The 13684-nt window shown below is 40.0% G+C and overlaps 1 protein-coding gene across 6 annotated transcripts in view; it reads left to right on the top strand.

Moving 5' to 3' along the window:
- LOC126100800 (probable ATP-dependent RNA helicase DDX52) overlaps positions 1 to 13684 on the top strand; it is a 97870-nt gene that overhangs the window by 43697 nt on the left and 40489 nt on the right. For all 6 annotated transcript variants that reach the window (XM_049911426.1, XM_049911428.1, XM_049911429.1 and 3 more), the window contains exons 3-4: positions 10448 to 10633; positions 10731 to 10882. In XM_049911426.1, the coding sequence (XP_049767383.1) occupies positions 10448 to 10633; positions 10731 to 10882 (338 nt within the window). The remainder of the gene's footprint in view (positions 1 to 10447; positions 10634 to 10730; positions 10883 to 13684) is intronic.

The raw sequence follows: 13684 nt of genomic DNA on the forward strand, positions 1-13684 counted from the left end.
CTCTGTTGAAGTCACTCCAGCCCATGGAGGATTCATGATTCTTCTCCATGATACTCTCCATTATCACCCAATCCATTTAAACACTTCCTTCCAAGCTGTCGCCATCCGTCTTTCCCTTTCTGGATACACGTTCTCTCTTTGTACTGTATACATTCCATCGTCCACACCAGTAGCACGAGCTGATCTCCTTCATCTTCTTGGTCAGCTTCCACCCCCCTATTTGCTGGTTGGGGACTTCAATGCCCACCACCCGCTTTGGGGATCTCCACATCCTTGTCCACGTGACTCACTATTGCTAGACGTCTTCCACCAAGTGGATCTAGTTTGCCTCAACACTGGGGTCCCTACATTTTTGTCTGCCTCCACGACAAATTTATCTCATTTGGACCTTGCGGTCGGTACTGTTCCGCTAGCTCGGCGCTTCGAGTGGTGCGCCCTTGATGATACCCACTCGAGTGACCACTTTCCATGTGTCCTTAGACTGCAGCCTCAACTGCCATATATGCGCCCGAGACACTGGAAGTTTGCCCAGGCCAACTGGACACTTTTTTCGCCTCTAGCGACATTCGATGACCGTCACTTTCCCAGCGTTGACGATGAGGTCACACACATTACCGACGTTATTCTTACAGCTGCTGAACGTTAAATACCACGCACCTCCGAATTGCCCCGGCGCCCCCCAATTCGTTGGTGGAACGAGGCATGCCGTGACGCAATACGTGAGCGGTGACGTGCTCTCCGCATTTTCCACCACCATCCTACTTTGGCCAACTGTATCCGCTATAAGCAGTTCCGAGCGCGATGCCGTCGTGTCATTCGCGATAGCAAGAAGGCAAGCTGGAAATTCTTTATTAGCTCATTTAACACCTTCACTCCCTCCTCGGAAGTTTGGAGTCGGCTTCGACGGTTCTCCGGCGCGCCTAGTTTCTCCCCAGTCTCTGGGCTCACTGTCGCGCATGATACATTAGTGGACCCCGTCGCAATTTCTAACTCATTGGGTCAGCACTTTGCTGAGATTTCGAGCTCTTCAAAATACCCGCCAGCGTTTCTCCCGAAGAAACGTGCAGCGGAAGTGCGACCTCTTGCTTCCTCCTCTCAAAATCACGAAAGCTACAATACTGTTTTCTCCATGCGGGAACTCCAACATGCACTCTCTTCTTCTCCCTCCTCCGCCTCAGGACCAGATGGTATCCACGTCCAAACGTTGCTGCAATTATCAACCCATAGTCTGCGTTACCTCCTTCGCCTTTATAATCGAATTTGGACCGACAGTACTTTTCCCAGACGATGGCAGGAAGCTATCGTCGTTCCTGCTCCGAAACCTGGAAAGGACAAACATCTCCCCTCTAGCTATCGCCCCATTTCTCTCACGAGTAGTGTCTGTAAGGTTTGGGAGCGTATGGTGACTTACCGTTTAGCTTGGTGGCTGGAATCCCGCAGTCTTTTAACACCTGCCCAATGCGGATTCCGAAAGCATCGTTCTTCAGTTGATCATCTTGTTGCTCTCTCCACTTATATCATGAATAATTTTCTCCTGAAACGCCAAACAGTAGCAATATTTTTTGATCTGGAGAGAGCATACGATACCTGTTGGAGGACAGGTATCCTCCGCATACTGTTCTCTTGGGGCTTTCAAGGTCGGCTGCCCCTTTTTCTTCGCGAATTTATGGCAGAGCACACATTTAGGGTGCGGATGAACACTACTCTCTCCCGTACTTTCTCCCAAGAAAACGGGGTACCCCAGGGCTCCGTGCTGAGTGTTGTACTGTTTGCCATTGCCATCAATCCAATTATGGATTGTCTCCTTCCTGATGTCTCGGGCTCCCTCTTTGTGGACGATTTTGCGATCTACTACAGCTCTCAACGGACCAGCCTTCTTGAACGACGTCTTCAAGGATGTCTCGATCGCCTCCACTCTTGGAGCATCGACACCGGCTTCCGTTTTTCTCCCAGTAAGACCGTTTGTGTTAATTTTTGGCGACATAAGGAGTTTCTTCCGCCCTCCTTACATCTAGGTCCTGTCAACCTTCCTTTTTCAGACGTCGCTAAATTCTTGGGTCTTATGTTTGACAGAAAACTGTGCTGGTCCTCCCATGTTTCCTATCTTTCGGCTCGCTGTCTGCGATCCCTCAACACCCTCCGTGTCCTGAATGGTACCTCCTGGGGAGCGGACCGAGTGGTCCTTCTCCGCCTCTATCGCGCCTTAGTGCGCTCGAAATTGGACTACGGAAGCATCGTCTACTCCTCTGCTCGTCCGTCTATTCTTCGGCGTCTCGACTCTATCCACCACCGTGGATTACGGTTAGTGTCTGGAGCTTTTTACACCAGCCCTGTGGAAAGCCTTTATGCTGAGACTGCTGAACCTCCGCTGTCCAATCGGCGAGCAGTCCTTCTGAGTCGTTATGCAAGCCATCTGTCTTACATGCCTGCTAATCCAGCCCATGACATTTTTTTCGACGCCTCCTTTGATGTAGGGTATCCAGGCCGCCCCTCCTCCCTACTACCACCGGGAGTCCGCTTTCGTCAACTGCTCCATTCTCTTTCCTTCCGCTTTCCTAAAACCTTCTTGACAACTTGGGGTACAGCACCGCCTTGGCTCCGTCCCCGGATCTGCCTGCTCCGAGACCTTTGTCGATTTCCCAAGGATGGTACCCCTTCACTTGTTTATCGTCGGGCATTTGCTGCTCTATGTGCACAAATGACGGACGCCACATTTATTTACACCGATGGCTCGAAAACATCGTTAGGTGTAGGGAGTGCCTATATTGTTGACGACACCCCAAATCACTTTCGGCTTCCCAACCAGTGTTCAGTTTATACTGCGGAGCTTTACGCTGTTCTCCAGGCTGTCCAATACATCCGCCGCCATCGGCGGATACAGTACGTTATCTGCTCCGATTCTCTCAAGTCTCTCCTCAGTCTCCAAGCTCTTTACCCTGTGCACCCTCTGGTCCACCGGATTCAGGACTGTCTGCGCTTGCTCCACCTGGGGGGCATCTTGGTGGCGTTCCTCTGGCTCCCGGGACACGTTGGTATCTGCGAAAATGTGGCGGCCGATATTGCAGCCAAGGCTGCAGTCTCTCTTCTTCGGCCAGCAATTCAATCGATTCCCGTCACCGATCTCCGGAGCATTTTATGTCGTCGTGTTGTTCATTTATGGCACGCGCATTGGTCGACACTTCCCCAAAATAAATTGCGGGACATGAAAACTCTTCCTTGTGCTTGGACCTCTTCCTCCCGAACGCGTCGTTGGGAGGAGGTAATTTTAAACAGACTCCGGATAGGACACAGTCTTTTTAGCCATAGACATCTTTTAAGCGGCGATCCTCCCCCACTCTGTCCCCACTGCTCTCAGCTGTGGATGGTAAGACACCTTTTAATTGAGTGCCCCTATTTTAATCCGTTACGCGCCCGTCTACAGCTGTCGCCTGATATATCGTCAATTTTAGCAGATGACACGCAGTCGGCCGATCGCGTTCTAGAGTTCATTCGTGCCAGTGAAATAACGTCAGTCATTTGAAGTTTTTTTTTGGGACAACCAACCCCCTTCTGTAGTGGATTTTTAAGCCTTCCTTCTGCGCTAATGACCATAGCAGTTTTGCGCAAAAAAAAAAAAAAAAAGTTTTCGTTCCAGTGATAAAGCTGTCAACATTGCAAAATTGGCCTAGATTTTGGATAACATACTGTGTAAATCACAATTATTTTTGAAACTTCCTGGCAGATTAAAACTGTGTGCCGGACCAAGACTCGAACTTGGGACCTTTGCCTTTCGCGGGCTAGTGCTCCACCAACTGAGCTAATTGCGAAGATATTGGAACATATACTTCAATAACACATGCTCAATAAAGATTACAAATAATTTACTTAATTGTTGTACTTTTATTTTGTAAATGCATTAGCATTAATTAATATTGTTAATTATACATTGATACAGTGGTTACTATTTAACTGTTTTATTTGAGTGTCTGGTAATAAGAAACTTTCTGCTCATCTTCAGCAAGAAAAATATTGTGGAGATCCGGTTACAGTCTTCTTCTTCTTCTCCACTTTATGACTTAGGCAATCTTGCCCATTCCACTAATGACAATCTTATTAGAGTGTAAGATTACATGATGCAATCTTCTATAAAATTACATAAATTCACCATCTCAAGCATTGGCAGATTATTGATGTAACAGCACATTATTTTCCAATGTAATCAGTGAGGCTTTTCGAATCTCTTCATCTGACAGTTCATATGTTCTTCCAGTTACAGCTGTGGAATGTGATTTACAAAGCATTAAGTTTTTTGGAACTGTTAGTGTATCTGATCTTGGGTACAATAAAGAACTCATTCACAAGGATTCATAAATAGTGGGTTTTCATTTCTTGATAGCACATAAGCCAAACACCATCTGTTGTTATAAGTGCAAGTGATACATCCAGTAAGTCACACCACCTGCACCTGAGCCCACTTCAATTTTATAAATATTCTTATAACGAGAAACAACTTTATTAAACTTTGGCTTTCCTTGGAGGAATAAATGCATGACAACACTCTGTGACTCCTATGGTATTACAAAATCATTCTGCCAAGCTAATTTCTTATGTTGCATGTTCATCATGTGTCACGTAGAAGAAAAGTGATTGATGCGATATTTGTTTTACCCCATTCATACATTTGGTACATAGTTAATATTTGATTATTCACAGGATTTTGCAGTTTAGCTTTGACTGTGAACACTGTGACACACTCCCTTCTCACGTGAAGTAGCATAAAAATCCCATTATGTCTCATTTCCTTCAAAATCATCTACATGATGACCATAAGGTGGAGAAGTTTTTCAGATTCTTATATTATGCTGTTGAGCCATCACTGAAGTACATACAAACTTAATAATGCAGTTCAGTGAGATTTACTGCCAGACTCCTCACACTGCAGAGAAACTTGTTGCATTCTGTGTAAAATACCATAACATTTGCTACATACATGCATGACTCATGAGCACATATGTTTTGTGAGTTATACATGCATGCAGCAATATGCTCCTCTTTTCCACTCCAGTATTTCACTCATTTTATCTCAACAATTCATCTCGACTGAAGTGACTTGCTGTGTCAATAGAAATGAATACTTGCATTTTATTATTATATATTTATTGTTATATATTGGTAATATGTTTTTCTACTGTGCTACAAACATACACTACTGCATTAAAAGTTAAAAAAGTAATATCCATTACACCAGTGTGTTTAATTAGTACATAATAATTTCAGTTTAATTCTATTTTTATGAACCATTCTGCAAACCATGTGCAGTTGTTGCACATTTGGCAGTACATATTGCGGTATGATATTCTCTATGTCCATTTTGGAGTACCATCAAGAAAACTGAGACACATCTTAACAAATGGTATAGGACTGTCATGTATTTTCCCCAAAGAAAAAAATTCTATTATGAAATTTTAAGACTTTAAAAAAAATTGGTTTGGGAGACTTTAGTATTTTCACAAATATAGTCACGTAAAAAAAATTGGTTTGGGAGACTTTAGTATTTTCACAAATATAGTCACGTAACATGTATTTTAAAGCTTATAAGAAACTGAACAAAACAACACATATTTTAGGGCTCTAAGTCAAATAGTTTTGGAAATATGGCCACTTAAAGGTTTCATAATGTGACAAAAACTGCACAGTTTTTGAAAACTTTAAAAATAGCTCAAAAAATACTCAAAAAATTTAATTTTGGGCCTTACCTGTTTTTATAGGTAGAATAAAAGGATAACAAATTAATAAATCTAAATTGTCAAGATTCGAATTTATTTTTTATTGGTTGATGTCGTACTGAATGATCCTTTAATGAAAGGAGTCTGCTTAGTCATTTTAATTGTAGAAACCTTGTAAAATGTATACATATTACAAATTTAAGTTCCCCACTGTGCCTTGAGGTCTGTATGTGATAGCTAACCTCAGAAGCTACTGCAGGCATTTTGGTATGATTTTTACTACTAGGTGGACTTATGCATGAGGCACATTTGTATATATAAATTACTACAGCTATACCAGACAAGTCATCTGGTTATAGATACCCATGCAAAGCTGGGGTGGATCACAAGTTTATTTATTTATTATTGATTGAGATTTTCCTGTCTACAAAGGTTTTATCTTCAACATAAAAAATACCTGGAAATTATACCCTAATATCTTAATTTATCTTCTCAGTATGTCCCTGCAGGTGCTTCGATCTTGTTTATCTTCTTCCTCTGTGCCAAGTCCATTGTTAATTGTATATTTTGGATCCAGGTGGTCATAGGGTGTCCTCTTCTTTCCTCTGATTCCCATTCCAGGATCGTTTTCAGAATTCTGGCTTCCTTCTTCTTACATGCCCATACCATTGTAACTTCCTTCTATCCATCACGTCGTGTATTCTCTCTCTTACTTCCATTCTCTTTATTATTTCATCGTTTCTTACTGTCTCTCTTCTAGAAATTCTTGCTGATCTTTTCCAGAATTCCATTTCTACTGCTTGCAGTTTTTTTTAGGTGTTTCTGATTCAAGTCCAAGTCTCCACACCATACCTAACTACACTCACCAGTAACAATTTATATATGATTTTTTTTAGATTTCTGCTCCAGAAGATTGAGTCGAGCATCCCAATGACCTTCCTTCTTTTATTAATTTCTGTCTCCGCTTTTTCCATGCAACTCTAAACTAGATCCCAAATAACAGGGAGTATTGACCCTCTTAATTTTCTTTCTCTCTATGTATAAATCATCTGGATCATTAGTGAGGTATTCTGTTTTCTGGTCATTAATATTCAATTTGGTACACTTATAATTTGCACCCTTCCTGTCTTGTGCTATAACACTTGATTGTCGGCAAATTGTAGATGATGTAAATTAACTCCATCTTTAATTTCTAGCCCCATCCCATTGCATTTATGAGACCATGTCTTAAGACTGATATTTATATACTTTTTGAATAATGTTGGTGGCATGGGGCAACCTTGTAACAGACCCTCGCTTGTTCTTAATTTCTGTGAAAGTGTACTACCAGCTTTCGCTTGGCATATGTTATCTGTATACATTTCTTGTATTATTTTAATTAAAGGACCCTTTATGTTTGCTAAATGTAAAGCTCTCCAAAGTAGTTTTTTCATAACAGTATCATATGCTTTTTCTACATCCATGAAAATTAATCCTATGTTTTTCTGATATTTCCCTATGTTTCTCTAAGATCTGTTGTAATGTGAAAATATGGTCTATGCATGATCTACCAGCTGTGAAGTCACATTATTCTCCCTGGGTGTTATGGGTTTTAAAATTTATTTCCAGCTTATTTTTAATTATTTTCCCAAAAGTCGTCATTAATGTGTTTATTGCACAAATTTCTCAGTAGTTCGAGCAGCTTTTGAGATCCCCTTTTGTAAATATAGTATTAATATAGTCCAGCTTCATGTCCTGGGTTATTGAATCACTGTGTAACATTTTATTGAATAACCGTGTTATTAGTTTCACAGTTTGTTACCCCATATTTTAAGAGCTCCAGATTTTTATTGCCTGGTCCAGGTGATTTACCATTCTTCCTTGTCCCTAATACCGTACTCGCCTTGCTTTCTAAAATTTAGATCTCCTCCCCTTCCTGCTTCTTTTCTTCCCCTGTTCCTTCCTCCAGATACTCTTCTCTATCCTCATTTAATAATTTATGGACATATTCTTCCCATTCTTTTGGTGTTATCAGTTGAAGATTGCTTTTGGTTTCTGTCTCTTGTCAAAGTTCTTTTAATACTGACCACGCTTGTGTCGTTCTTCCAAATCCTAGTTTTGGCACATGACCTTCCCCATATTTTTTTAATCACTTCATTCTTCTTTTCCTTCTAGATTTTTCTACTTCTGATTTATCATTCAGTCACTGGTTGAACGTGTTCCTCTTTTCTTAACTACCACTTCTATTTCCTCCGACCACCATTCTGGTGTACGGTTGTGGTTGTTTCTTCTTATGCTCAGCACCTCTGTAGCTATACTTATAACACTGGATTTTATGTAATCCTACATTTCCTCTGTACTTCCTTCAAATTATTCTTCCAATGCCTCCCCCCCCCCCCCCCCCCCATTCATTCTGGCAGCAAAGAATGTTCGTATACTTTCATCTTTTAGGCTGTCAATATTGAAGGATAGAGTTTGAGCTTTCTCAGCAAAATTCATTTTAATGTTGCTAGAATCATTCTTTGCATTCTTCCATGGCAAAAAACTCTTCATTTTCACTAAATAATGGTCTCATCCACACTGGGCTCCTCTATAAGATCTAACATCTGCTGTCTTGAAACTACTTGTCTGTTTAGTGATAATATAATATATTATAAAACCAAGTTCTCTATTATTCTGTTGCCAAGGATATTTATGAATATCCTTGTGTTTAAAAAATGTTGGTAATTTTCAGATCAAGCTGTTCACAAATTTTAATCAGTTGTTCTCCATTGTCATTATACTCTCTCTCTCTCTCTCTCTCTCTCTCTCTCTCTCTCTCTCTCCTTCTTTTCCCACTTTGAACATGATTCTCTAATCCTACTCTTCCATTCATATCCCCCATGATAACTAGTTCCTTCTTCCTTGGGATTTTTTCTGTAGTCTAACGATTGTCCAGAAAGTATGTTTCTCCTGGTCTCTTGCATCATTCCTGGGTGCATATACAACTTCTCTGGCAAATAGAGACATTTCTACCAAAATAGTACGTTCATTAATGAATTTCCAATTTGTGATTCTCTTTTTTCCTGCTTTGTTTATCATAATGGAGACTCATGATTTGGCTCTTACCGCTTTGGACACCCTACTCCAAATATGTACACAATTACCAAGTTCTTCGTCTTTGCCTTTCCTTGTGGTCTGAGAGTACGACAACATCCATTTTGAAACTATTGAGTTCTGTTGGTAATATATTCAGTTTTGTGGAGATACCTTGCACATACCAGCATCCTAGTGGCACTTTCCTTTTTTCTTTGCCAGTTTGTCAACCAATATTCCTGTTTTTTCAAATCATATTATTAGGTTTATAGCATTTTAATTTTTTTATGTGAGTGAGGAGTTGGCCCACTCCACAACCCCCAACCTTGGGGACCAGGTAATTTATTCTCTAGGTTTTCTTCCTTTAGCCTTTGATAAGCCAGTATCACACTACAAGGCAGCAGCCGCTAGTTTTGGTCCACCCTGGGTATTTTATTTCCACGATACCCACCATATCTGGTGACCATTCCCCTGTCAGCCACCTGGGGAGTTGACTGATGGGAGACTAGCACCTCCACATGGGAAGTTTATTTATATGTACCATAATATTCTTAACCTACCAACTGTCGTAAACACAATGTCAGATTTGGACCATACTTTTGGCATCAGTAGAGCACTGCATGAGGAATATAATGTCAGCATCTTATTTGGTCCACATGTTTTATATAATTAGATAATAATCAGATCACAACGGAGGTCAAATTAGAACTCTGTGTAAGCTCCAGTCAGGGCATTTCCTATTAAAGTGTCGCTTATCCGAAGGCTGTTGTTTTCTTTCTAAAAGGAAATGTACCATGTAGACATAAAGTTTGTTTTGCTGCCAAATCACATAAATATTTTAATTGTCTTTAAGTACGATCACACCAACACTGAATCATGTTTGCATGGTTCAGAAATTGTGATTGTTAACAATGTGCAAATATATCTTTTTTTCTTTTTTGTTTATCTTTTTGCCACTGAACAAATAATGGCATCATCCTAAAATCTTGTCTCCATGGACTCACTAACTCACTGAATGAAAGCCCAATATTTGCTCAAAATGAACTAGTTTATTTTGAAACGGGGGATCCTGTTCATGTTATTCTATGGAGCCTTGTGCAGATTTGCAAGTTTGGTCTTGTAGCACTTTAATAGCACACACATCTCCATTTTTTTCATTATTAAGACAGAATTAAGGCATGAGAGGGATTTTTTATGGATGTAGATGTGTTACATAATTACCAGTCATCAGTTCCGCACAATATTACTTTAAAGAATGTCATGTCTGTGGGTAACAATAGCCACTGAAGTAAACGTTATTGGCATATAATAAGAACACTTACACTGTAGTATAAAATAGCGGATGCCGTATGAGTTCTGTCTGATTTAAGCTGAATTACATTCTTTTTTTTTAAATTTATCTTCTAAGTAGACAATCAGTGTGGTGTGGTGTTTTATGTATTCATTTTGCAAGATCACTTTCTTTCTCAGTCGAATGGTGTGAACTGCAGATATTGCATTGTAATTGTTCAAATAGTCAGTGAATTATCAAGTGTCTTTGACATTTGAGAGAAATATGAAGCTATTATGTTGTTTAGTTTAAAGAAAAAGTTGTTGTAAGTATATTAATAAAGCACAAAAGTGCTTTGTGTTAGAAAATTTTTAATGCACTGCATGCAACGTTATGTGATCTTTAAACTCTTTTGCAGATAAATAGGTTCCGAAATCAACAGAAAATATCAGTAAAAGGACATGATGTACCTCCACCAATTGAAAATTTTGAACAGTTGGTAACAGAATATGGAGTTGGACAAGATATTGTTGATAATATTAAAAATCTGGGCTACTCTGTCCCCACACCAATCCAGATGCAAGCAATACCTGTAATGCTGAAGGTCAGTGAATTTCTTGTCTTTACAAAATCTATTTTCCTTGTACTTATTTTGTCATTTTATGTTATAATTCTTCAGTTGACATTTATAACATTTTTAGAACCAGCAGATTTTGGCTTGTGCACCAACAGGATCTGGAAAAACTGCTGCTTTCCTTGTGCCTCTCATCCATCACCTTAAAGGGCCAAGACGGAAAGGTTTCCGTGCAGTTGTTGTCAGTCCAACAAGGGAACTAGCTAAACAGACTTACAGGTGTGTGTGTCTATATATAATAGAGGGAAACAATCCCCGTGGGAAAAATATATCTAAAAACAAAGATGATGTGACTTACCAAACGAAAGCGCTGGCAGGTCGATACACACACAAAATTCAAGCTTTCGCAACCAACGGTTGCTTCATCAGGAAAGAGGGAAGGACAGGGAAAGACGAAAGGATGTGCGTTTTAAGGGAGAGGGTAAGGAGTCATTCCAATCCCGGGAGCGGAAAGACTTACCTTAGGGGAAAAAAGGACAGGTATACACTCGCATCACACACCCATATCCAACCGCACATACACAGACACAAGCAGACAATGAAAGTGTCTGCTTGTCTGTGTATGTGCGGTTGGATATGGGTGTGTGATGCGAGTGTATACCTGTCCTTTTTTCCCCCTAAGGTAAGTCTTTCCGCTCCCGGGATTGGAATGACTCCTTACCCTCTCCCTTAAAACCCACATCCTTTCGTCTTTCCCTGTCCTTCCCTCTTTCCTGATGAAGCAACCGTTGGTTGCGAAAGCTTGAATTTTGTGTGTGTGTTTGTTTGTGTGTCTATCGACCTGCCAGCGCTTTCATTTGGTAAGTCACATCATCTTTGTTTTTATATGTGTGTGTGTGTGTGTGTGTGTGTGTGTACATATATAATTGTTTTTTCTTTCTCTTTAGGTTTGCAGATCATAGTTGTGTTGGTGTGTTGTTGAGGAAGAGAAGGAGAGGTGAACCTTGGCAATGACTGACATCATCTTTGTATTTTTACCTTAACAGCCATTGCATAAAATCCCCCCCCCCCCCCCCCCCCTCTGTCCCCGCATGACCATGAGCATCTATCACCAAATGTGCACCATGCTGTTCCTCAGGTATAATCCTCGCTCACATCACTGAATGTTTTAAAATGTAAATCAACAAATACTTAAACACTGTTGTGTATAACATGTCATACCCTTACTCTACAAGACACTGCAGAGATGTTTGAAATTTAACTCGGACATTGGGCAAAGTATGATGATAAGAAAATCTGTGTCACAGCCTCTCCTCTCACTGTGCAAATGACAGTGATGAATATTTCTTCCACCACCGGGGTTTGAACTGACTAAATGGGTTGATGACCACTGCATAGATACATGTTAGCGATCTTGTGTATGGATGTAAGTCCCTCAGAATGTGGAATAGGTTAATTGGTTTTTATAAACAACACATTTTTCAGTTTTTAAGTGAGTACTTACTGACTTGTTTCTTATAAAAGGTCTTGCATTTTTGTGAGTGTTTTATTAGAGGTTAAATTTGTTAAATTTTATGGGTTAGTGTGGATGTTACTTATGTCCCAGTTAGGGATTTAATCCATAGGAGGTGAAAAATAGTACTTTGTGAAATTAGTAGCATGGCTAGTTAATTGCCTCACTGTTAGGAATGCCTTGTAGCATTCTTATGTTGGCAATGTGCTAGTAGTAGTAGTATGGTATTCTGCCCTACGGCAGGTCTTGTCATGTGTTAAGCCTCTTCCACTTTTGTCTGTCCATAGCCTGTTTTTCATTTCTGAATATTTGCCTCCTTTGATATTGTCCAGCATTTGATATCTTCTTTTTACTCTTCCCCTTTTTCCCTCCACCATTCCTTACATTCCTTTCTTCAATAAACAGACCCTCCTCAAACAATGTCCAGTCCAGTTCCGTTTTTTCTTTCTGATGACTTCCAGCATGTTTCTTTCTTCTCCAACTCTTCTGAATACTTCGTCATTCCTTACTCGGTCTTCCCATTTCACTTTTTCCATTCTTCTCCATATCCACATCTCTAATGCCTCCAATCTTCTTTCATCTTCCTTCCTCAATGTCCAGGTCTCCACACCATATAGTGCAGCACTCCAGATGTAACATTTGGCAAGTCTTTTCCTCAGCTCTTTGTGTAGTGGTCCACAAAGTAATTTCTGTTTCCTCTTGAATTCTTCCTCTGCCATTGCAATTCTTTTCCTAATTTCTGTTGAGCAATACATATCATCCATTATTACATTTCCCAAGTAATTGAAGTTATTCGCTTGCTCTATTTCCTCTCCCCCTATTTTCATACGGCATTTTCTCCCCTTTCCTCCAATTACCATGCTTTTCGTTTTCTTCTTGTTAATCTTCATTCCATATTCTTCTAATTTTGTGTTTAGATCATCTAATATTTGTTCCATATTTCTTGCACTCTCTGCCATCACAAACATGTTGTCTGCAAATCTTATACACTTCACTCTCCGACCCCCTATACAAACGCCTCTCTTTCCATCAAAACTTTCACTAATAATTTCCTCCAGATATATATTGAACAGTGTTGGTGATAAACAATAACCTTATCTTACACCTCTACACAGTTCAATTTCTTCACTCATCACACCTCCTATTCTCACTCTTGCTCTTTGTTTCAAATATAGAGCAATCTGCTATATTAACTGATAATTTATTGCATACTTTCATTGACAACAGGAGAGGTAATCTCATCTTATTTTAATAACATTGAAGATAATCTTCACTGATATATACAAATAAAATACACAGCCAGAAAAAAATGCTGCTCCCTGAAGGATAAGGTCATTGTATTGACAATTGATGTGACAGGTAGTTTGTTATTGTAGGAGTATACAATAACAGATTCAGATCAAATAAAACACAAGTATCACAGTAAAGGATGCCGAAACCATCATTTCAGTACACAACATACCCCTCTCTGTTGGCAAAATAGATCTGTATCTGGAATACATATGACCGTGAATGTGTTGAATAGCATCCTGTGATAGATTGTCCAAAGCATCTTGCGCCTTTTGTTG

The sequence above is a fragment of the Schistocerca cancellata genome, chromosome 9, assembly GCF_023864275.1.
Source record: "Schistocerca cancellata isolate TAMUIC-IGC-003103 chromosome 9, iqSchCanc2.1, whole genome shotgun sequence".
Classification (NCBI taxonomy): domain Eukaryota; kingdom Metazoa; phylum Arthropoda; class Insecta; order Orthoptera; family Acrididae; genus Schistocerca; species Schistocerca cancellata.